Source organism: Conger conger, chromosome 8, assembly GCF_963514075.1.
Source record: "Conger conger chromosome 8, fConCon1.1, whole genome shotgun sequence".
Classification (NCBI taxonomy): domain Eukaryota; kingdom Metazoa; phylum Chordata; class Actinopteri; order Anguilliformes; family Congridae; genus Conger; species Conger conger.
Window position 1 is genome coordinate 59,972,364 of NC_083767.1, and position 25,000 is coordinate 59,997,363.

Consider the following 25,000-nt stretch of genomic DNA (forward strand, 5'->3'; position numbering starts at 1 on the left):
AGAGCGTCCGTTGCTCCAGTATAAAATGAGCGTGGTAATCGCCCGTGGCAACGATCGTACATTGCCTCACTTCTAACTGGCCTTAGCTGGCCATATTACCTGTGTTCTGTACCAGGGCTGATCTCTGTGCTGGACTGTGCTGTAGTCTGTGTTTTACCTTGCTGTACAGTAAGTCCACCGGACTCTGTGTTTTGTATTCTTTGCTGTAGCCCAGTGACCCTCAGTCCTGGTCCTGGAGAGCCGCAGGGTGTGCTGGTTTTTGTTTTCGCCTTAATATCAGCAACCGATTCAGACTCAAGAATTCAGGTGAGGCGAGTTAATTGTTAATAGATCAATTAAAGTGGCTAATTACACAGTGAAATGTAACAACAAAAGGTAGAACCCCCTGCAGCTCTCCAGGACCAGGAGTGAGGACCCCAGCACACCCTGCGACTCTCCAGGACCAGGAGTGAGGACCCCAGCACACCCTATTGCTCTCCAGGACCAGGAGTGAGGACCCCAGCACACCCTGCGGCTCTCCAGGACCAGGAGTGAGGACCCCAGCACACCCTGCGGCTCTCCAGGACCAGGAGTGAGGACCCCAGCACACCCTGCGGCTCTCCAGGACCAGGAGTGAGGACCCCAGCACACCCTGCGGCTCTCCAGCACCAGGGGAGAGGACCCCAGTACACCCTGCGGCTCTCCAGGACCAGGAGTGAGGACCCCAGCACGCCCTGCGGCTCTCCAGGACCAGGAGTGAGGACCCCAGCACGCCCTGCGGCTCTCCAGCACCAGGGGAGAGGACCACTGCTGTAGCCAGTATTCCACCTGTGTGAGGGGATCACCTGAGGCCTTGTAGAGCTCCTTCAGGGTGCCCTGCGGCTGCTCGATCTGATGCACGGTTAGGTCCACGGTCCCTCCCCCGCAGTCCGCTACGATGTACCTGTCGCCTGAGAACAACACCGGGATTAACCGTTTTCACACCGTTTCATTCTGGTTGCTTTGCCTATCAATGACATTTGTGGCACACCGTAACCGTATGGCAAAGCAAGCATTCTCACCAAAATGAATGAGAATGAGGATGAAGTCGTTTTTTCTGCAATACGGTAAGCCTAATTGAGGCCTGCAGACAGGAAAATGGTCTAACTTCACTGGGCCCAAATGCAATACTTACACTATATCATAGCAAACACCCTCCCTATGGTGGCAGTATGAGACGTAGCAACTTAACGTGTGTGTGTGTGTGTGTGTGTGTGTGTGTGGGGATAGGTGTATAGAGTGTGTGTGTGTGTGTGTGTGTATGTGTGAATTGGTCTGTAGAATGTGTGTGTGTGGCGTGTGGTTCTGTAAACTGCGGGTCAGATTGGGACGATGGCGCGGAGGGAAACAGCCCGTCCCAGGCCCACTGCAGACACGGTTCTGCTGTTTGGACTGGGCCTGGCAGAGCGGGGACTACACCCCAGGGAAGACGTGAAGGGGCTCCTTTTATCTGTTTACCCAGTTGTAAGCATTCTGAGAGTTGACCACAGGGAATGTGTGTGTGTGTGTGTGTGCGCGCGCGTGTGTGTGTGTGTGTATATGCACATGTATATATGCGTGTGTGTATGTGTGTGCATGTGTGTGTGTGCACGTGTCTGTGTGCGCATCTGTGTGCACCTGTGTGTATGTGTGTGTGTGTGTTTGCGCAAGTGTTACACACTTATTTCTGTGACAGCAGGAAACATCTGGAGCAGAAAGGCTGATTATCCTGATTCTGGGCTTGGTGGCAAGCCAGAGAGTTTCTACTAGTACTACACACACACATACACACATACACACACACACACACACATACATACACACTCACTCACCATAGCTATTCAAGGTGATTTCTGCTATTGTGGAAAGCTAAGATTAAAGACTCCAATTAAGCTACAGAGAGGCCTGATTGTAAGTAAGTACGTTGCAGCACAAGATCATGAACGTTGATAAGTGGGGCTCCTAACTGCAAGCACAACCAGAGCTACATTTACATCGCACTTAAATAAGCATGGCTGGAGTGTTTTAGGAGGGGGGGGGTACTGCAAATTACGTTTCCCCGATAGAAAATACAGCTCGCCAAGTGGTGAGGTAAATGAACAGTTGGAGTGTGCGCTGATGTGAAAAGCAGAACCCCTTACAGGGCCGGCCCGTTTACAGAACGTTAAATGATCGTTCTCCTCTTCTTCCCCCCCTCTCACATCGCTAATGCTTTTCATTATTGCTTTCTATGACATACTGACACACCAGGAACCCCTGCCATGTTTGTAACTTTGGAAAGCGAAGTTCAAATTGCACTTTAGGGGCAGTTGCTTTCATTACCGTCGCCGTCATTACATTTACATTTTAGTCGTTTGGCAGATGCTTTTAATCCAAAGCGACTTACAAGTCATTACTTTAATAGACTTTGCAGTTCCCAATTCTGTGAGCTATTCCATTAACCAAGCACTCTAAGTTTCACTTGCAAGGGGCATCAATAATACTTCCTGAGCCAGAGTTGCCCAAGCTCTGTACAAAGACACAACCACTGGCTTGCATGTATATCACTACCTCAGACCACAGTGCCCCCTGCTGGTCACTCACCTGTCTGTATTTCACTCCACAGCACCCCCTGCTGGTCACTCACCTGTCTGCATTTCAGTCCACAGCACCCCTTGCTGGTCACTCACCTGTCTGCATTTCAGTCCACAGCACCCCTTGCTGGTCACTCACCTGTCTGCATTTCAATCCACAGCGCCCCCTACTGGTCACTCACCTGTCTGCATTTCAGTCCACAGCGCCCCCTGCTGGTCACTCACCTGTCTGCATTTCAGTCCACAGCGCCCCCTGCTGGTCACTCACCTGTCTGCATTTCACTCCACAGCACCCCCTGCTGGTCACTCACCTGTCTGCATTTCACTCCACAGCGCCCCCTGCTGGTCACTCACCTGTCTGCATTTCAGTCCACAGCGCCCCCTGCTGGTCACTCACCTGTCTGCATTTCAGTCCACAGCGCCCCCTGCTGGTCACTCACCTGTCTGCATTTCACTCCACAGCGCCCCCTGCTGGTCACTCACCTGTCTGCATTTCAGACCACAGCTCTCCCGTGCCGCTCTCCACCAGGAAGGTCCGGCTGTGTCTGGCCCTGCGGAGCTGCTCTCTGGCTGCAGGGACACAAGAGGGCGCCGTTTCCATCAAAAGACATCTGCGCACGGAGCAGTTCTGGGCTGTTTCCCGTTCGTTCGGGCCGTGTGAACGCGCGACAGCTGTGGACCCTCGCGGCTCTGCCTTCGGGCCGCGTCGTGAGAAAACACGGGGATCGCGGCAAACAAAAATAATCTCGTTCGCTCGCGAACAAGGTTGCAGCTGAGCTAGGCGCCTGTGGGGGTATCCAGGGGAGACGAGATTCAGGAAAAGCCTGGTTCACGGCCTTCTTACACCGACTCAGAAAAACACCTTCCCCGTCCCTCTGTTCTGTGTTATATATCGTACATCAGTCTGTAGGATTCCTCAGCAAAACAAAACAGATGCAAAAAAAGGTGCAGAATTAGATGACAACATAGCCTAGCACAATGTGACTGTTAGCCAGTTCAGGGAAGGTGAGATCTCATGTTTACAGAGAACGCATTTTTACTACCCCCCTTGACAACGTTCCTTTCCATCCAACAGAAGTTTGCATTCTGGTCTGAAGCAACAATACGTATTTTCTTTATACAATGGCCAATCAAAACGTCTCTCGGTCAAAGAATGTCTAAACATGTCCGTGACTAAACAGACTGCTTCATGTGGAAGCGGTAACTTGAGTGCAGCCCCACGTTATGCAGAAATAGTACAATCACAAGGACTGTTCTGTTTCCTTGGCAAAGCATTCGGTCAAAAGAAATATACATCTATTGCGGGGTCTGGAAGTAATTTATGTTATGGAGTGAGGTTTTCAAACTGTAATGAGTCCCAATACCCCTCAACGAAAAAAAAACAAAAAAACCCACCCCCGCGCCGAAGGGGAGGGGGAGGGGGAGAGAGCGCTAAATTTAGCCGGAACTCCGTCAGCGTGAAAGGGCTCTGACAGAAAGTGCGGATGAAAGTGAGAAAGAGAGAGAGAGGGAGAGAGAGAGAGGGATGGAGAGATGTGCGGATGAGGTCAGGGGGCCTTGCGTTTGGCACACTCCCGGCTCGGCCGGCCCCTCTCCGGAGGGGTGGGTTTCTCCGGGCGCCGGTGAGAAGGGCCGGAGGCTGGAACAGCGCCGCGGGGGAACAGCAGCGCGCCGCGAACATCCCTCAAACGATTACAGATGAGGAGAACGAGGGAGAGAGAGAGAGAGAGAGAGAGAGGCATGAGAAAGCCCTCCTTCACCCCGATACAGAACGAGAGAGAGAGAGTTCACTCAGTAAGAGGAGAGAGAGAGAGAGAGTGAGGGTGAGAGAGAGTTCACTCAGTAAGAGGAGAGAGAGAGAGTTCACTCAGTAAGAGGAGAGAGAGAGTTCACTCAGTAACAGGAGAGAGAGAGAGTTCACTCAGTAAGAGGAGAGAGAGAGAGAGAGTGAGGGTGAGAGAGAGTTCACTCAGTAAGAGGAGAGAGAGAGAGAGTTCACTCAGTAAGAGGAGAGAGGGAGAGAGGGAGAGGGAGAGAGGGAGAGAGAGAGCGAAGGGCTTCAAGTATAACAGGTCGAGAGGGTGAGATCATGATCTACACCACCTTGTTCTAATTACAGGTCCCGATGTGCGTGTGTGTCTGTGTGTGGCTCTGTGCATTCTGCCATAGGAACACACACACACACACACACACACACACACAAAGAAGAGAGGATCTGTGTGTGGCAGTATGACCTGAGCCACGCTAGTTTTAAGTAAACGGGGCACAGCCCATCCCTCAGGAGTGTGACACAGTGCACCCTCTCCGTCCCCCGGTCCTCTCCTCACTGTTAACACAAAGCATGTGGCCCTCACACCTCATCCCAAAAAACTCCCCCGCCCAAATCCGCACAAGCCCCCCTCTCAATCCCACGACTCTCCCAGGCGAAGCCGCGGGGTCCCCTCTCCAGATGAAAGCGGCATGAGTCCTCGATTCGGAATATGGCTCAAGTTATGAGTCGATTCGGAAAAGATCAAAAACGCCGTTTTTGTCAAGGGCATACGCTTGCCATTCAACCCTTCCTCCTCCACTTTCCCGCTATCAGTACGGAACGCTCTGCTTGGAGTGAGCCAATCCTGGAGTGAGTCTCAGGTCCGTAGAACAAGCGACCCAGATGCGAGACCAAGGCGTAGGTTTTATAACAAAGTCTTTATTATAAAATATGCAGGTCAGACAGGCCAGGGTACCAATAGCCACCAAACAGATTCAGTGGGGATCAGGCAGTTTAGAGTACAAAGTCCAGGCAATGGGTCAAAACTCCAGCAAACAGGTATAGCAGGTATAATCCAAATCGTAATCGTGGTCACAGGCGAAGGGTCGGTAACTAGCGGGCTAAGGAGACAGAAACAGAATCCAGAAACAAAAGTCGAGGTACAAAAACAGGTGGATAAACTATGGCTACAGACGGGATAAACAAAACGTGGGAGTCGGGGGCGAAACAGGTCGTGACAGAAGTCTATCAGAAAACGCTGGAGAGTATGGATAAGACACACAACAATCTGGCGACGACCTGGACAAACAAAGGCCTTTGAAATAACACAGGTAACAAGAGGGAATGGTCATCGGGCGTGGGCAACAACCAGGAGGCAAAGCACAGGTGAAACGAACGAATGAATGAATGAATGAATGAATGAATGAATGAATGAATGAAGTGAACGAACTGGCCACGGCGTGCGCGGCGGTAACAGAAACACGGAAACGCTGACGACTGAGGCAAAGCCGAGACAGTGGCAAACGCGGCAGGGAGGCAGGGAGGCAGGGAGGCCGGGAGGGCACTGGACGGAAAGCCGGGAGGGGGCCCTCACCCTGTCTGAAGCTGGAGAGCCGGGGCCCGTCCGGGTCCACGCCGTTGGCCGTGGGGCGCGTGCTCAGGTCCACCACCTGGTGGAGACGCAGCTTCCTGCAGTAGATGGAGGCGGCCTCGGGCTCCAGGGCGATCAGCAGCTGATCTGGGGCCTCGGCGGAGACCAGCCCCGCCTGGGGGTGAACAGCGGGATTACATCCGGGCCCAAACGCAGCTACCGAAACGCAGCTGGTGAGCGGCTCCTCCTGATGAGGCGCTACTGTTAGAGCATGGAACGATGGGAAATGTAGTCAAAAATAAAATAAAAACATTCTTGGTGGCAAGGTTGCTTCAATTTGATCTATTTCTGTTGATCAAAAAACAAAAAAACAAAAAAAACCCAAGCTAGGTTTTCGAAACAGCTGATAGCAACTTCACACAGTTTGACCAGCTCCCAGCTAGGCATGGTTGAGCAGTTCAGACCAGCTCCCAGCTTGGCATGGTTTTACCGGCTCAAGCTAGGTTTTGAAACAGCTAGTCGCTGCTTGACCAGCTACCAGCTCAAATGCTAAATTTATATAGCGCCTTTATCCAAAGCGCTGTACAATTGATGCTTCTCATTCACCCATTCACACACACACTCACACACCGACGGCGATTGGCTGCCATGCAAGGTGCCGACCAGCTCGTCAGGAGCATTTGGGGGTTGGGTGTCTTGCTCAGGGACACTTCAACACAGCCCGGGTGGGGGATCGAACCAGCAACCCTACGACTGCCAGACGACTGCTCTTACTGCCTGAGCCATTTCGCCCCCAGCTCACACCCAGTTGGACCGGCTTACGACCAGCTTTAGCAGCTAGATTTTCACGCTGGTCAAGCTGGTACAGCTGGATTTTACAGCAGGGGATGGCAATGCCCCTCTCTCTCCTGTTCCTAAAATATGGGAATGACCTTAACTGGCTTCAGCAGATTCTCCCCCATGTTTCAGATGTATGCTCTGACAGAAAAGTACAACACCCTTCCAAACATATCTTTCACATTTTTACTCATTCAGTTGCCAATAATTTCAACAAGTTCAAGGGCTACTTAACAACTGCACCACCTAAATGTCATATATACTACAGATAGGCTGACAGACATACATGTACACATTTGAAACATGGAACATTTGTAATTGAATGTTTTCAGCATAATAACATTTGGTGATAATAACATCTTTTGCTACGCAAAGGGCTGTGTGTGTTTGTGTGTATGTGCATGTGTTTATGCGTGTGGGTGTGTGTGTGTGTGTGTGTGTAAATGGTGGGTGTGTATGCGTGTGGGTGTGCACGTGTGTGAGTGTGCGTGAGTGTGTGTACGTGTATGCGTGTATGAGTGTAGGTGTGTGTGTGTGTGTGTTTGTGAATGGTGGGTATGTGTGAGTGTGTGTGTGTATGTGTGTGTGTGCGTGTGTGTGTGTGTGTGTGTGTGTGTAAATGGAGGATGTGTAATGTGAGGAAGTGCGTGTGAAAGGCCGGTGTAAGCTTGTTTGCTCGCTGAGGTGGTTGAGGAAGAGAGCTGGGTGGTTGCGTGTGGGTGTGTATGTGTGTGTGTGTGTGTGTGTGTATGTGTGTGTGCGTGTGTATGTGTGTGTGTGTGTGTGTGTATGTGTGCGTATGTGTGTGTGTGGGTGTGTATGTGTGTATGTGTGTGTGCATGTGGGTGTGTATGTGTGTGTGTGTATGTGTGTGCGTGTGGGTGTGTATGTGTGTGTATGTGTGTGTATGTGTGTGCGTGTGGGTGTGTATGTGTGTGCATGTGGGTGTGTATGTGTGTGTATGTGTGTGTATGTGCGTGCGTGCGTGCGGGCGTGTGTGTGTGAGTGTGTGTGTGTGGCTGAGGAAGAGAGCGCGGCGAGCTGGATGGACAGGGTGTTTACAGGCGGAGCGGGTGTTTACAGGAGGAGCGGGTGTTTACAGGCGGAGCGGGTGTTTACAGTAAACTCTGGGGGTACATTTGAGGGGGTACAGGAGCCCCGCCTGGGGCACAGCAGGTGGAGCGGGCAGGGAGGGGTGGAGGCGGGGGTGTTGTCTTCCTCCCCCGCCCTCGGTCTGGCGGGAGTGGTTTCCTGTGTTTGTAAGTCAGCCTCTTACATTGTTCCCCCTGATGACAGGGCGGAGAGGAAACCCCACCCGATGAGCCCAGTTCTGATCTCAGGCTGGGCTGATCTGGGATCAGCGCAGGAGGCCGAACAGGAGAGCCGGGTACAGGACCGATAAGTTCCACTGATCTGGGATCATGGCCTGTGGCGGAATTGAGTCTGAGAAGAGCACAGTGGTGCAGGAGAGCCGGTTACTGGAGCGATAAGCTCCACTGATCTGGGATCAGAGCCTGGGGGAGAATGGAGTCTGAGAAGAGCACAGTAAACAGGAGAGCCGGGTACTGGAGCGATAAGCTCCGCTGATCTGGGATCAGAGCCTGGGGGAGAATGGAGTCTGAGAAGAGCACAGTAAACAGGAGAGCTGGGTACAGGAACCATGCGTTTTACTGATCTGGGATCAGGGCCTGGAGGTGCAGTGATGCAGTGAGAGCAGGGCTCCAGAAGGCCCAGGCCCCGGGGCTCTGAGGCCAGGCTTGAGTGGCAGAGAGCTGGGGGGAGGGCCAGCATGGGGGTGCAGGGAGCACCGGCCTCCAGGGTGACAATAAATACGCGACGATGGAGAAGCGGGACCTGTGGGATTACGCCGAAAGCCTTTTCAGCCGGATCTCAGGCAGATAAGACCCTCGGAGTCGCCGGGGGTTGGGCTGAGCACCCCGGCGACCAGGGAGAGCCCGAGACCTGCCGGGCGATGTGCTGGGACCCGTGCGCGCGTCAGCGGCCACGCCCGGGCGCATGACGTCAGGCGACGCGGTGAGAGGCGATGCCGGGGGCTCGTTGGGAAGGAGCTCGGCTCACCACGGGACCCGCTTCAAACTCCGACTGATGCCGGAGCACGATTAGGGCCAGGCATTCTTTTCCCAGGAACACTCGCTTCCTGTCTCCTCATTGTGCGCAGAAGATAAGCGCTCCACGACTGGGAGGGGGCATGAAAGAGGCCGGGGGAGGTGGGGGGAGGGGGGAGGGGGAGGGGGGCAGGCGGGGTCTGTCTGTGTTCCACTCCACCTGGTGTCCCGGGAGGCACTGCTCACACAACTGCGGAATTACTTTTTACTTTAGGTTACATTATTGGCATTGGGCAGATGCTCAGAGGTTTGGTGGATAACGCTGCAGGTGTGTGGTGTGTTCAGTGGGTCGTGGATAGTTCTGCAGGTGTGTGGTGTGTGCAGGTGTGTGGTGTGTAGGTAGATAGCGCTGCAGGTGTGTGGTGTGTTCAGAGGGTCGTGGATAGTTCTGCAGGTGTGTGGTGTGTGCAGGTGTGTGGTGTGTAGATAGATAGCGCTGCAGGTGTGTGGTGTGTTCAGAGGGTCGTGGATAGTTCTGCAGGTGTGTGGTGTGTGCAGGTGTGTGGTGTGTAGGTGGATAGCTCTGCAGGTGTGTGGTGTGTTCAGAGGGTCGTGGATAGCTCTGCAGGTGTGCGGTGTGTGAGGTGGATAGCTCTGAAGGTGTGTGGTGTGTAGGTGGATAGCTCTGCAGGTGTGTGGTGTTTAAGGTGGATAGCTCTGCAGGTGTGTGGTGTGTAGGTGGATAGCTCTGCAGGTGTGTGGTGTTTAAGGTGGATAGCTCTGCAGGTGTGTGGTGTGTGAGGTGGATAGCTCTGCAGGTGTGTGGTGTGTGAGGTGGATAGCTCTGCAGGTGTGTGGTGTGTAGGTGGATAGCTCTGCAGGTGTGTGGTGTGTGAGGTGGATAGCTCTGCAGGTGTGTGGTGTGTAGGTGGATAGCTCTGCAGGTGTGTGGTGTGTAGGTGGATAGCTCTGCAGGTGTGTGGTGTGTAGGTGGATAGCTCTGCAGGTGTGTGGTGTGTAGGTGGATAGCTCTGCAGGTGTGTGGTGTGTAGGTGGATAGCTCTGCAGGTGTGTGGTGTGTAGGTGGATAGCTCTGCAGGTGTGTGGTGTGTGAGGTGGATAGCTCTGCAGGTGTGTGGTGTGTGAGGTGGATAGCTCTGCAGGTGTGTGGTGTGTAGGTGGATAGCTCTGCAGGTGTGTGGTGTGTAGGTGGATAGCTCTGCAGGTGTGTGGTGTGTAGGTGGATAGCTCTGCAGGTGTGTGGTGTGTAGGTGGATAGCTCTGCAGGTGTGTGGTGTGTAGGTGGATAGCTCTGCAGGTGTGTGGTGTGTAGGTGGATAGCTCTGCAGGTGTGTGGTGTGTCGGTGGATAGCTCTGCAGGTGTGTGGTGTGTAGGTGGATAGCTCTGCAGGTGTGTGGTGTGTTCAGTGGGTTGTAGATAGCTCTGCAGGTGTGTGGTGTGTCGGTGGATAGCTCTGCAGGTGTGTGGTGTGTTCAGTGGGTTGATGGTGTGCGGTGTGCGTACAGTCTCACCAGGTAAGCTGCCTCTCTCATAAACTGCTTGGCAGGTTGTCTCCAAACAGCTGGCACTGTGATCACCCAGCGCACTGCATCACCCTCCAGTACTGAGGACGACTGGTCTTTCACCTCCTGCACAGAACACACACACACACACACACACACACACATACACACAGGCACATGACATATAACATACACACACAAGCTGTATACACATCATAGCACAGGGACATAGCAATATATACTTTGTAATACATCATGCGTGCACACTCACACTCACACTCACACTCACACACACACACACACAATGGTAGACCTCCTCAGACAGAAAGTTCCTGTATGCCTCGTTGATTCTCATGCTTATTCAGAGCACGTGCACAAATAGCAGAAATTCACGACGTCTGGATCCCATTAACACAGCTGGGCTCTGAACCCACGACCCTCGCCCTGCACATCCGGAGACTGGACTCTGTGTGTCACAGATGTTTACCCCCTCTGGGGCTTCAGGATGCTGGCCATGTGCACACACCTGTCTGTGCCACGCTATCGCATCGTACCTTAAACAGCCATGCTATCGCCCTGCTGCATCGTACCTTAAACAGCCACGCTATCGCCCTGCTGCATCGTACCTTAAACAGCCACGCTATCGCCCTGCTGCATCGTACCTTAAACAGCCACGCTATCGCCCTGCTGCATCGTACCTTAAACAGCCACGCTATCGCCCTGCTGCATCGTACCTTAAACAGCCACGCTATCGCCCTGCTGCATCGTACCTTAAACAGCCACGCTATCGCCCTGCCCTGCTGCATCGTACCTTAAACAGCTACGCTATCGCCCTGCTGCATCGTACCTTAAACAGCCACGCTATCGCCCTGCTGCATCGTACCTTAAACAGCCACGCTATCGCCCTGCCCTGCTGCATCGTACCTTAAACAGCTACGCTATCGCCCTGCTGCATCGTACCTTAAACAGCTACGCTATCGCCCTGCTGCATCGTACCTTAAACAGCCACGCTATCGCCCTGCTGCATCGTACCTTAAACAGCCACGCTATCGCCCTGCTGCATCGTACCTTAAACAGCCACGCTATCGCCCTGCTGCATCGTACCTTAAACAGCCACGCTATCGCCCTGCTGCATCGTACCTTAAACAGCCACGCTATCGCCCTGCCCTGCTGCATCATACCTTAAACAGCCACGCTATCGCCCTGCTGCATCGTACCTTAAACAGCCACGCTATCGCCCTGCTGCATCGTACCTTAAACAGCCACGCTATCGCTCTGCTGCATTGTACCTTAAACAGCCACGCTATCGCCCTGCTGCATCGTACCTTAAACAGCCACGCTATCGCCCTGCCCTGCTGCATCGTACCTTAAACAGCCACGCTATCGCCCTGCTGCATCGTACCTTAAACAGCCACGCTATCGCCCTGCTGCATCGTACCTTAAACAGCCACGCTATCGCCCTGCTGCATCGTTCCTTAAACAGCCACGCTATCGCCCTGCTGCATCGTACCTTAAAAAGGCAGCCAGACCAGCGCTACGCTGGTGTAAAAACTATCACCAGCTCGAAATACCAGCTACCAACTGTTTCAAAACAAAGCTTGAGCTGGTGAAGCCATGTTGAGTATGTAGCCAGTCTAACTAGTCAACCAGCTGACCTTTTTTCAGCACTATTGTCGTACCTTAAAACAGGCAGCAAGAGCAGCACTCTGCTATTGTCCTACTGCGGTGTACCCTAAACAGGCAGCAAGACCAGTGCTCTGCTATTGTCCTACTGCGGCGTACCCTAAACAGGCAGCAAGAGCAGCGCTCTGCTATTGTCCTACTGCGGCGTACCCTAAACAGGCAGCAAGACCAGCGCTCTGCTATTGTCCTGCTGCATCGTACCCTAAACAGGCGGCCACAGGGAGGCGCTCCACCTGTCCTCTATTCTGCCCTCACGAGCGGGACGTGATGACGATGATCAGAGCCGCCGGTCTCCATGGCGACAGAGGGGCAGGTAAAGGTGGAGGTGGAGGTGGCGTACCTTGAGGGCGTGCTCGCGGAAGAACCGCAGCGCGTGAACGAACACCTCGATCGCCCGGACCCTGCGGCCGCTGACGGCCTCCAGCTCCGTTTCCATGGTGAGGTCCTGTGGGAGGGCGGAGCGCGGTTAGTCTCCGGCAAAAAGAATAGACGCACAAATTAATGCAATTACGCACATCGAAATGTGACACGCGTTCCCTGGGCAATCCGGCAGACCGCGGTACCGCAGGTGTCCAGTGCTTGGTGGTCGCACAAGCCAAGGACCGAGCCTGTTTGATTTATTTAATTTCAAGCAAAGAGCTGTAATTAAATCAAACATAAAGTGCATGTGTAAATGATCACACACACCATGGTTAGCTGTGTGTGGGTGGTTATTCTACAGGCTACAGCCAATGCTGACCTGGTTAAAAAACAGTTCATTTCCTAATAAGCAATGAAGCAAACATCCAGTCATTAAGGCCTCAACTTCACCCAGGCAGAAACTCCTGCGATTCACCTCAGGAGAACCGCGCACGCGTGTGGCTCTTAATCTGCGAGGGAAGCATGTTGCTGAGGCAGGATACATCTGGAGGAGCGATCCCAACCACTGACTTAAGTGCATTACCATGGCGTTTGTTACCACGGAATAGCGCGTTACCATGGAGCGTTGCGGAAGATTCCACTCCCTCTCTCTGAGCTCCAATAACCGTGCTGTAGGATTAGGATCCTACTACAGGTACACAAGCCACTTATCCCAGCGTGAGTTCATCCCAGCACACTTATCCCGGGGCGGCCTGTAGCGTGGTGGTTAAGGTACCTGACCGGGACATGCAAGGTTGGCGGTTCTAATCCCGGTGTAGCCACAATCAGATCCGCACAGCCGTTGGGCCCTTGAGCAAGGCCCTTAATCCTGCATTGCTCCAGGGGAGGATTGTCTCCTGCTTAGTCTAATCAACTGTAAGTCACTTTGGATAAAAAGCGTCTGCCAAATGACATGATATGTAATGTAAAGTAATGCAATGTAATGTAATGCGTTAATCTGGAGTGGGAATCTAGTGCTGGCAGAAGCAGACCCCCGGCCCCCGCCCCCCGGCCCCCGGCCCCCCCGGCCCCCCGCCGGCCCCCCCGGCCCCCCCACATCGCTCACGCTGGCGCTGTGGATCTTCATCTTGAACTTGTCGAAGTAGAGCCAGTGCCGGGCCTCGTCCGGGTCCAGGTCGTGGTAGCTGTCCCGCGCCGAAAACCCGAAGCTGTGGAACCGCAGCTCCGGCGTCAGCAGCAGGCAGGTGGGGCTCTTCTGATTGGCCACGCCGGGGTCCCCGCCCTCCCAGCGCCTGCAGGGGAGTCGGTGTCAATCAAAGCGACTCGCGGCAGAGACACATTACATTACATTACATTACATCACATCACATCAATGGCATTACATTACATTACACCATTACATTACATTACATTACATTACATTACATTACATCACATCACATTACATTACATTACATTACATCACATCACATTACATTACATCACATTACATTACATTACATTACATTAGATTATTGGTATTTGGCAGACGCTCTTATCCAGAGTGACGTACAGTTGATTAGACTAAGCAGGAGACAATCCTCCCCTGGAGCAGTGCAGGGTTAAGGGCCTTGCTCAAGGGCCCAACGGCTGTGCGGATATTATTGTGGCTACACCGGGATTAGAACCACTGACCTTGCGGGGTCCCAGTCATTTACCTTAGCCGTCGGGCCCTTGAGCAAGGCCCTTAACCCTGCATTGCTCCAGGGGAGGATTGTCTCCTGCTGAGTCTAAATCAACTGTAAGTTGCTTTAGGATAAAAGTGTCAGCTGCAATGTGATGTAATGGATGCCGTCACCTCATCATGTGGATGGCCTCAGGGTCCTGGGCGAAGCTGAAGGCGTAGCCGCTGGACGTGGTGCCGAAGTCGATGGCCACCACCACGGAGAAGGGCCGGGCCGCCTGGGGCCTGACCGCCGTCCTCTGGCGGGGGAAAAGAAGGAGAACCGGGTCAAACCCGTCAGGTAAAGGCCCAGAGAAACCCAAATCCCCCCCCCCCCCAATGCACGCCCTCTCCTTGCCCTTTGTCGTGGGGTACTCTGGTACCCTGTTAGGGTTACCGTCCTCTTAGCTGCTAATTAGTAGAATCAGGTGTGCCAAATTAGGGTTGAGGTTAAAACCTTCAGGGTGGTAGATCTCCAGGAACAGGGTTGGGCAGCCCTGCTCTAGCTGTTGAATGAGGTGTGCTTTGTTAGGGTTGGAGTGAAATCCTACAGGATGGTAGATCTCCAGGAACAGGACTGGGCAGCCCTGCTCTAGCTGTTGAATGAGGTGTGCTTTGTTAGGGTTGGAGTGAAAACCTACAGGGTGGTAGATCTCCAGGAACAGGGTTGGGCAGCCCTGCTCTAGCTGTTGAATGAGGTGTGCTTTGTTAGGGTTGGAGTGAAAACCTACAGGACGGTAGATCTCCAGGAACAGGGTTGGGCAGCCCTGCTCCAGCTGTTGAATGAGGTGTGCTTTGTTAGGGTTGGAGTGAAAACCTACAGGGTGGTAGATCTCCAGGAGCAGGGTTGGGCAGCCCTGCTCTAGCTGTTGAATGAGATGTGCTTTGTCAGGGTTGAAGTTAAAACCTACACCATGGTAGACCTCCAGGAGCAGGGTTGGGCAGCCCTGGTCTAGCTGTTGAATGAGGTGTGCTTTGTCAGGGTTGAAGTTAAAACCTACACCATGGTAGACCTCCAGGAGCAGGGTTGGGTAGCCCTGCTCTAGCTGTTGAATGAGGTGTGCTTTGTTAGGGTTGGAGTGAAAACCTACAGGGTGGTAGATCTCCAGGAACAGGGTTGGGCAGCCCTGCTCTAGCTGTTGAATGAGGTGTGCTTTGTTAGGGTTGGAGTGAAAACCTACAGGGTGGTAGATCTCCAGGAACAGGGTTGGGCAGCCCTGCTCTAGCTGTTGAATGAGGTGTGCTTTGTTAGGGTTGAAGTTAAAACCTACAGGGTGGTAGATCTCCAGGAGCAGGGTTGGGCAGCCCTGGTCTAGCTGTTGAATGAGGTGTGCTTTGTCAGGGTTGAAGTTAAAACCTACACCATGGTAGACCTCCAGGAGCAGGGTTGGGCAGCCCTGGTCTAGCTGTTGAATGAGGTGTGCTTTGTCAGGGTTGAAGTTAAAACCTACACCATGGTAGACCTCCAGGAGCAGGGTTGGGTAGCCCTGCTCTAGCTGTTGAATGAGGTGTGCTTTGTTAGGGTTGGAGTGAAAACCTTCAGGATGGTAGATCTCCAGGAACAGGGTTGGGCAGCCCTGCTCTGGCTGTTGAATGGGGTGTGCTTTGTTAGGGTTGGAGTGAAAACCTACAGGGTGGTAGATCTCCAGGAGCAGGGTTGGGCAGCCCTGCTCTAGCTGTTGAATGAGATGTGCTTTGTCAGGGTTGAAGTTAAAACCTACACCATGGTAGACCTCCAGGAGCAGGGTTGGGCAGCCCTGGTCTAGCTGTTGAATGAGGTGTGCTTTGTCAGGGTTGAAGTTAAAACCTACACCATGGTAGACCTCCAGGAGCAGGGTTGGGTAGCCCTGCTCTAGCTGTTGAATGAGGTGTGCTTTGTTAGGGTTGGAGTGAAAACCTTCAGGATGGTAGATCTCCAGGAACAGGGTTGGGCAGCCCTGCTCTGGCTGTTGAATGGGGTGTGCTTTGTTAGGGTTAGAGTGAAAACCTACAGGATGGTAGATCTCCAGGAACAGGGTTGGGCAGTCCTGCTCTACACACTGTCTTTTCATTCCTGCTACTTTGCCTGACACACGTTACACACTACAAAAAAAGTCTTCACAAGTATTTTAGTCTTGAAGCGTAAAAGCATAGAATCTGTCTTTTCTCTCGCAAGTTGAAAATACTAGCTTGTTTTGAGTTGCTATTTAATAACAAATTGGAATTTCCATACCCCATTAGCAAATCTCGAATTGAGCCAAATTATCTCACCACATTGGCAATATTTTTTGTCTTACATAGCAAATAAGTCATAGAAATAAGATATAAGTCTAAATAAAAAGACTGAAATGCTTGCTGACTTTTTCATTGTTTGTCTTTTTTCCAGTGCAGCATGGCCTGAGACGTCCCGTACTCCTGCACGCATACGAGTCAGGAATCAAGCCAGTGACCAGGCCGTCAATCAAACGCGCGATGGGATGGAACGGCAAGGCCTCGTGAACCCAAAAACGATCCTATTTTACTCAGCATTGTGAATGACTCAATCGGTTCAAGCAAATCAGTGACTAACAGCTGAATGTCTACAGGGCGGCCTGTAGCGTAGTGGTTCAGGTAAATGACGGGGACCCGCAAGGTCGGTGGTTCCATCCCCGGTGTAGCCACAATAAGATCGGCACAGCCGTTGGGCCCTTGAGCAAGGCCCTTAACCCTGCATTGCTCCAGGGGAGGATTGTCTCCTGCTTAGTCTAATGAACTGTACGTCGCTCTGGATAAGAGCGTCTGCTAAATGCCATGTAATGCCATGTAAGGACTGTAGCTGCAGCCATGCATGACTCTTCACTCTCCCATGAGGAATCTGAACCGCGACGCGCTGGGATCTGTGCAAAGGATTGATTCTCAACTGCAGGGATGTCTGTATGTTAAATTCTTTTGCAGGAATTTATTGTTTTTATTTAGGAGGAGGGATGGCGGTGGAGTGGAGGAGGGTCCCAGCTCCACCCTGGTACAGACAGGCGCAGACGTCTCCTTTTCTGCACTCAGGTCTCGGTTCGCTTTCTTCCATGTCGAGCTCGTGCGTCGGAACAGAGAAAAGTACTTTCTGTGCTGGATTTGTTCCCGAAATGGGTAGAACAACACTGATAAGAACTCTGAAAATGGAATTTGGAATTCAAAGTGTTCATTCCAAGTGTTCTACCGCCCTTCTGTACCGCCCTTCCCTTATACTAAACACTTGATTTGACTGTTTCATTTTTTTTTTCTGTGATACCATCAACGTACACTCAGCGAGCACTTTATTAGGTACACCTGTACACCGGCTTGTTAATGCTAATATTTGATCAGCCAATCATGTTGCTGATTAAATATGGAACTAAATGCATAAAAGCATGCAGACATGGTCAAGAAGTTCAGCTGTTTTTCAGACCAATTGTCACAATGGGGAATAAATATAAGTGACTTTGACCATGGAATGTTGTTGATGCCAGACAGGGTCTGAGTTTCTCAGAAACTACTGATCTCCTGGGATTTTCACGCACAATAGTCTCTAGAGTTTGCAGAGAACGGGGCAAAAAACATCCAGTGAGCAAACGTTATGCAGACAGAAATGCCTTGTTAATGAGAGAGGTCAGAGGAGAAGGGCCAGACTGGTCAAAGCTAACAGGAAGATGACAGCAACGCAAATAACTAAACATTACGTATGCAGAAGAGCATCTCTGAATACACAACACGTGAGACATCTTGGATAGGCTACAGCAGCAGAAGATATAAGTCTAATTAAACACCTAATAAAGTGCTTATGAGTGTATGTCACCTTGTATATATCACCAATGTATCACCAACCTTGGAGAGTTTATTAAATTTTTCCTGTCTACCACTATGACATCACACCTCCACGCTTTTGGTTGCAATTAACTAGTATTCCTCTTCCACCCAAATTATTTTGCAGTGCCCCTTTTCAAGGACAGTGGAACATGGGATCAGACTGGTTCTGATGGCGGATCTGAGCAGGGGGGTGTAGGTAGGGGTGTAATAGGGGTGTAAATGTAGGAGACTGGAGCTGCCCCAGCATGAGAGGGGGCACATGGTCCTCTTTTTTTAGAGAACGGATGGCGTAAAAAAGTCTCTCACACTGACTTTGTGCTCGACTGTTCCTGAATATGGCTGTGAAAAGGGCTCTTTGAGGAAGTGACGTTGTGGTGAACCCTGACCAGCTTCTCTCTGCCGTAGTTTGCCTATGAACTGAAACCACTGCCAAGAGGAAGGCCCAGTTCCACTGCTGGACCACCATGGAGGAACATCAATGACACGCTGGCTGGTCATGATCTCAGACAGTTGTTATGGGTGTGTGTGGTATATCTATGTGTGTGTGTGTGTGTGTGGTATATCTATGTGTATGTGTGTGTGTGTGTGTGTGTGGTATATCTATGTGTATGTGTGTGTGTGTGTGTGTGTGTGTGTGTGGTATATCTATGTGTGTGTGTGTGTGTGTGTGTGTGTGCTATATCTATGTGTATGTGTGTGTGTGTGTGTGTGTGTGTGTGTGTGTGGTATATCTATGTGTGTGTGTGTGTGTGTGGTATATGTGTGTGTGTGTGTGTGTGGTATATCTATGTGTGTGTGTGTGTGTGTGTGTGGTATATCTATGTGTGTGTGTGTGTGTGTGTGTGTGTGTGTGCGTGTGTGTGTGTGTGGTATATCTATGTGTGTGTGTGTGTGTGGTATATGTGTGTGTGTGTGTGTGTGTGTGGTATATCTATGTGTGTGTGTGTGTGTGTGTGTGTGTGTGCGCGCACAGTTACTCCATTTCTGATCTGGGGCAGTAATTATGGGTGTGTGTGTGCTTTCCCAGTGTTTAGTGGTTGGATGCTTGAGTTTAATACAGCGCCACGTCTGCCAAAGATAACAGGGTGTACGTAGAGTGTAAGATGCAAGGGTGCAGCGCGGGGCCCGTGCGGGATCGAGAGCGCTAAGTAAGGAAGTGTAATTACACGTGTACTCTGCACTTTGATCTCACACGGGCCATTGTGTGAAACTGAAGCTCGGGCCTCCCACTGAATACCGCCCATTCCCGCATTCAGGCGCTCCTTACCGGGGAGGGGGAAGGGGTGAGGGGCGCGATGCCGCAGTCGTTTCGGGCGGGGGAGCAGGAGGGCGACGGGGGCAGCGATCTGTTCTCACCTGGAAAAGAGAAGAACAGGGTGATCGCGATTCTGTTTTTGATCGCGATTCTTTTCACGGCCGACCGTGACGGGTGACATATCTGAGAACACCCTGCGGGCTCATGTCAGCGCTGAACGACCCTGCAGATACCGCACTATAAACTGTAAACTATAGCTGTATGGCACCTTTTCAGGGAGCTTTGCAACTCAAAGCAATCCCAAATTTAAGTCATCGAATGATTAACATACACTAGACACTAAAAAAACAGTCAAACTAAATTTTAGTCATGAAATACATTTCAAAAGGAAAAGAATCCAACGCAAACACTAAAAGCAAAAACACTATAGTGCAGCAAATATACGATAGTCATTACAGGCCAGAGTTAGGGTGAATTTTAGTTTCAGTTAATTCAATTCAAGACACTAATTGAAATTCAGTTCATTAACTGAACAAATCCTCATAGGACATTATGGCCCTTTTTATCAAATCTTCCATTCAAAATGTTCATTCATTTTCTTAATTGAATGGACTGAAATTGAAATTCTCCTATTATTTTACAAGGACCGCTCATTTTACCATGTCATTGAGTAGGATCTTTTTTTGGACCTAGATAATCTGTGGAGATGATGATGTAAGATATTAAGGGCTGGCCTTGTGTTTGCCCCATAGTCCACTGTACTGTAGTGCAGAGCCCCGAATAACTTCAAAAACCCGGTGATGCAATCGGAACAGGTGACACATTCAGAACTGTGCGACAAAACGAGTGGAATGGCCAGCGGGGCTGACAGCGGTTGGGAGTATTTGAAGCGTTGGCTGGCGTTCTGATCACATGACTGGACCTCCTGAACTGGACGGCCACGCCCAGGCCTGGCACTGAGCGCCTCGTCCGTCGCCACGGCGATTGCGCTGTCAGGGCTACTTTCCCAGAGAGCTCGGCCTCACACGGCGGAACGGCGTTTCCGTGGATACGGCGGAATGCGAGCGTCCGGCGGGAACGATCCGGAATGTTATCTCCGTGACTCAGACATCCCCAGAGGGAGGGAGAGCGGAGAGCGGAGAGCGTTTTCTCAGCTCACACCCAGTCTGAAGATGCTGAAAAGGTGTCGATTTGAGGAGTTGCCTCCCAGCGCGCCGTTCACGGCGGGATAAACGGCCATCGCCAAGCTTGCCGAAAAAAGTGACATTAAAGCTACAATCTTGGCTACTTTCAAGCTCGGGACTTGAACCACCAACCTAATGGGTCCCAGTCATGTAACTTAGGCACTAGGCTACAGGCAAGCCCCTGCATTGCTGTTGTATGAATGGAGGCAATATTCCAAGTCGCCCTGGATAAGAGCATCTGCTAAATAATATACTTATGAATAATTTTATATAAATGGTAATATAATTAAGCAACAGTATTGCTAACGTTAGATAGCAATAATGCATCCCCACTGCACTAACGTTAGCTAGCTAGCTTTCTAGTTTACGTTACACCTGACGAAACTGACACACAAGTTATCTGTCTTTGTTGTAGACGTTTATCAGGGCACTGTCAGACAACGTGCAGTTAATGAAATAACTAAAAGCGTCGTTATGAGTTATTTGTTTCGCAGAAGTTTGGCGGTCTTGCCGGTATTTCAATCCAAGGATGTTGCCATAGCACTTTAGGATGACTAAATTTGTTTTACTTTGATAGGTTACTGGGGCCAAAAAGATGACAACGTTACGTTATTTTCGGTTACAAGGTAATATTAAAAGATGTGTGATGATATTCCATTTAGCCCTGCGTATATCGTGGATATTGGCACGGCTGCAACACAAAGTGACCAATAGAGACAATGGACCGGACCTATCCGTTGTATAATGTAATGTAATGTAATGTTGTGTAATGTAATGATTGCTGGTCTTACCTGGGGGCTGGAGGCTGTTCATGCTGGGCTGCTGGAGGGTTGCCATGGTGAAAGAGCCAAGGCCTTTGCAGCCTGGAACAGAGGTGGAACAGACATCAGCAGACGGCAGTGGACCGACTCGCTAACAACATACCGGCGACTTGAAGTCATTGGGAGCCAGTTTTCTAATATACCAGTAGTGATTATGACAGATTTATGCAGAAAGGGATATCTGAATTTCAGCAACCAGCCCTGCAACACTACAAAGAGTTCCTGCGAGCTGTGTTAAAGGGAAACTGAGACCGGAATCATCTATGGCTGATCCACTGTCCTCCATAGCACACTGAGCCCTGTGACAGCCATGTGACAGCACACTGAGCCATGTGACCGCACTCTTAGCCATGTGACAGCACACTGAGCCATGTGACAGCACACTGAGCCATGTGACAGCACACTGAGCCATGTGACAGCACACTGAGCCATGTGACAGCCATGTGACAGCACTCTGAGTCATGTGACAGCACACTGAGCCATGTGACAGCACTCTGAGCCATGTGACAGCACTCTGAGTCATGTGACAGCACACTGAGTCATGTGACAGCACTCTGAGCCATGTGACAGCACACTGAGCCATGTGACAGCACTCTGAGTCATGTGACAGCACACTGAGTCATGTGACAGCACTCTGAGCCATGTGACAGCACACTGAGCCATGTGACAGCACACTGAGTCATGTGACAGCACACTGAGCCATGTGACAACACACTGAGCCATGTGACAGCACACTGAGCCATGTGACAGCACACTGAGCCATGTGACAGCACACTGAGTCATGTGACAGCACACTGAGCCATGTGACAGCACACTGAGTCAAGTGACAACACACTGAGTCATGTGACAGCACTCTGAGCCATGTGACAGCACACTGAGTCATGTGACAGCACTCTGAGCCATGTGACAGCACTCTGAGCCATGTGACAGCACACTGAGTCATGTGACAGCACACTGAGCCATGTGACAGCACACTGAGCCATGTGACAGCACACTGAGCCATGTGACAGCCACAGCAAGCCCTTCACAACCAGCAGGAACACTCCCATTCCTCATTCCTCCACATTGTTTTTGGCAGCGGAGTCAAAGAAAAGATGCAATACGTGTCATAAAATCATCCCCAAACGTGTGCGCCACAGATCCGCCTCTGTGCGCCGACGCCAGGGGTCACGCCCCCCGGGCCGGGGAGTCTCGCCAACATGTTTCTGATTATTCCCCAGTGGATAGAGTCGTGACTATCCATCCGCTTCTGACAGGAGTCAGTCGGGATATCTAATTTAACTCATTGGACGAATATACCCTCAGCTGTCGGCGCTTCCTCCAGCAACGTTTTCACAACGTTTTCACAACGTTTTCACAACAGCTGCTGCAGCCGCACTCTCACAGAGGGCCGTAGGCGGAGTGGCAGGGCGCGGAGGCCGTCCGAACGGGAACACAAACAGGACGCGCGATAACAAACCGAGCGGCCTCTGCTCTTCCCGGGAGATTAAAAAACGGAAAGTTAAAAGATGGAAAAACAAGTGGGGGTTTTTTTTTTCGTTTTTTTTCATCCAGCCTAATTTTGTTTTTCATTCCAAATCCCATCATGCATCTGGCGTCACCTCCAGACCACAAGGCAGCTGACCAGGAAGCAACATTTACTAGAAAGCAAACAATGATGAGGCCACTCCACAAGCTAAAAGCTTTGAGTTTCTTACTTGATTGTTTTGTTTTATATACTTTTTGCGGGTGCTCTGCGAATAAACATCTGAAATGTCATGAAGTCACTGCTACTGAGCCCAAGACAGATACTCAGTCTGTGTGACCACTGGATTAACAGACCTGTTGAAGAGAAGATTCTCCCAGGAAATCAATACCTAATACAGCTGCACCAACATAGCAAGTTAGCGCCTCTAATGCAAAAACACACTCACACGCACAAGAAAACCTACTGTCTCTCTCACTGCATGCGTGTGTGTGTGTGTCTGTGCATGCATGTGTGTGTGTGTGTGAGTGTGCATGTGTGTGTGCATGCATGCGCGTGTGCATCCCCCCCATTCCTCCCAGAGTACCACTCACCATCAAAATTCCTGTGAAGTTTCTGTTTCTCATTTAATGGAAAAAATCACAGACCATGAAGACCTTGCAAATGTTCAACTCTCCCTTTCTCCCTCTCTCCACCTCCCTCTCTCCCTCTCTCTCTCTCTCTCTCCCTCTCTCTCTCTCTCTCTCTCTCTCGTTAGAAGCACAGATCCACATCAGCTCCAGAGCCACGCATCGTGATGGATGTGACGGATTTACTAAAACAAGCCGCCCGGCTGTCGGGCAGAAGGCCGGGGGACTCCAGGCCCCCCCTGACTGCTGCAGAGTAAACACGGCTGATTGCGGTGCCGTACCGGCGGACTGCAGCTGAAACCCCCTTCTGCTGTCTGGCCTCCACTCTGGGGGGGAGGGGGGCGGAGTCAAAACCTGGCGGCTGTGGTCAGAATGCTGCGGGTTTTGGGGACCGGCTCGGTGCAGTGGCATATCCAAAAACGCCCACTCTAAGGTCTAACGCTGAGTAACTCCAACTGTGACCGTGTTCCCCCCAGACTGGGCGTAATTGGCCTTGGTGCCACTTGGCGGAGGGCGTCAGTGGACCTCCTATGACATAATAACCAACATTTGGTCATATTGATTGCTATATCATTAGGATCAGACGCAACACTCACTGGGATAGTGCAAGAAGCACTGTATTTGGTGATTTATTGGGATCATTTCCCCAGGCAGGTCAGGTTGAGGATTCAGACATTCCTGCTTGTCTTTATCACGCTCTGAGCACCGCCACCACATCCTGTCACCTCCCACTTCCTGTCAGACACGCTCCAGGCCACACTTCTGCAACCATCCCGCCGATTAAAAGTCGTTAATCGCAGCTCGTGAGCGACAAACGTGACGACGGAAGACGGAAGGTCCAGACCGAATTCTCCCCGACCCGACGCCCCCCGACCCACTCACTGACCCGACCCGCTCCCCGACCTGCTCCCCGACCCGCTCACCGACCCGCTCCCCGACCTGCTCACTGACCCGACCCGCTCACCGACCTGCTCCCCGTTTAACACGGCAGCCCGCCGGCCACACCAAAGACTGATGACATCATCGTCCAGCGATGTTCCGCTCAGCTGGGTGGGCGGAGCTTCCTGTCGACCCGACACAAAGCTCCAGGCCCTCCTCTCCTCTCCTCCTTTCCTTTCTAATCTCCTTGGGGCGGTTCCGAAACGAGCTGGAGGTCACGATCGATCCTGCGACCATTCGGGTGGAACAGGGGGCGGTAGGGGTTCACCTCAGACGGCTGGAATGGGGGGTCAGACCGACAGCTGACGTAAAAGTTTGTTACAGTCGGGTTTGTTGGTACACGCCAGCACTGGGCCGAGACTGAAGCTTGCTGGGCCAGGTGAGCGCTGGTCCAGGAGCGGGAGAGGCCTCTGGGTTTGGGTTTGGGTTTGGGTGGTGCCGCTCTCATTCACAAACGGTGGCCAGCGATTAAAGGAGAGCAGGACAGGAAGGGATGTCCCAGGGCTGACACTGCGCCCCCTCCCTCTCTCCCTGAGGTTCTGTTCCTCAACAGGATGAGAGGGCCGATCCGCCCTGGGGCCACACCTTCCAGAGGGCCCCTTACATTACATTAATGGCATTTGGCAGACGCTCTTATCCAGAGCTAGACTAAGCGGGATACAATCCTCTCCTGGAGCAATGCAGGGTTAAGGGCTCAAGGGCCCGACGGCTGTGCGGATCTTATTGTGGCTACACCGGGATTAGAACCACCGACCTTGTGGGTCCCAGTCATTTAACTTAACCGCTACATTACAGGCCGCCCTTCCTCTCTCCTCTGTCCGTTTAG

The 25,000-nt window shown here is 51.7% G+C and overlaps 1 protein-coding gene across 1 annotated transcript in view; it reads right to left on the minus strand.

Moving 5' to 3' along the window:
* The window catches only part of hspa12b (heat shock protein 12B), a 33,588-nt gene that overhangs the window by 7,213 nt on the left and 1,375 nt on the right, over positions 1–25,000 (minus strand). Inside the window, exons 2-10 of the mRNA XM_061253222.1 lie at positions 21,112–21,183; positions 19,149–19,237; positions 14,219–14,343; positions 13,487–13,673; positions 12,362–12,466; positions 10,348–10,464; positions 5,915–6,086; positions 3,054–3,140; positions 825–929 (exon numbers count right to left, since the gene is read on the minus strand). Of these exons, the coding sequence (XP_061109206.1) occupies positions 825–929; positions 3,054–3,140; positions 5,915–6,086; positions 10,348–10,464; positions 12,362–12,466; positions 13,487–13,673; positions 14,219–14,343; positions 19,149–19,237; positions 21,112–21,157 (1,033 nt within the window). The 5' untranslated portion in view covers positions 21,158–21,183. The remainder of the gene's footprint in view (positions 1–824; positions 930–3,053; positions 3,141–5,914; positions 6,087–10,347; positions 10,465–12,361; positions 12,467–13,486; positions 13,674–14,218; positions 14,344–19,148; positions 19,238–21,111; positions 21,184–25,000) is intronic.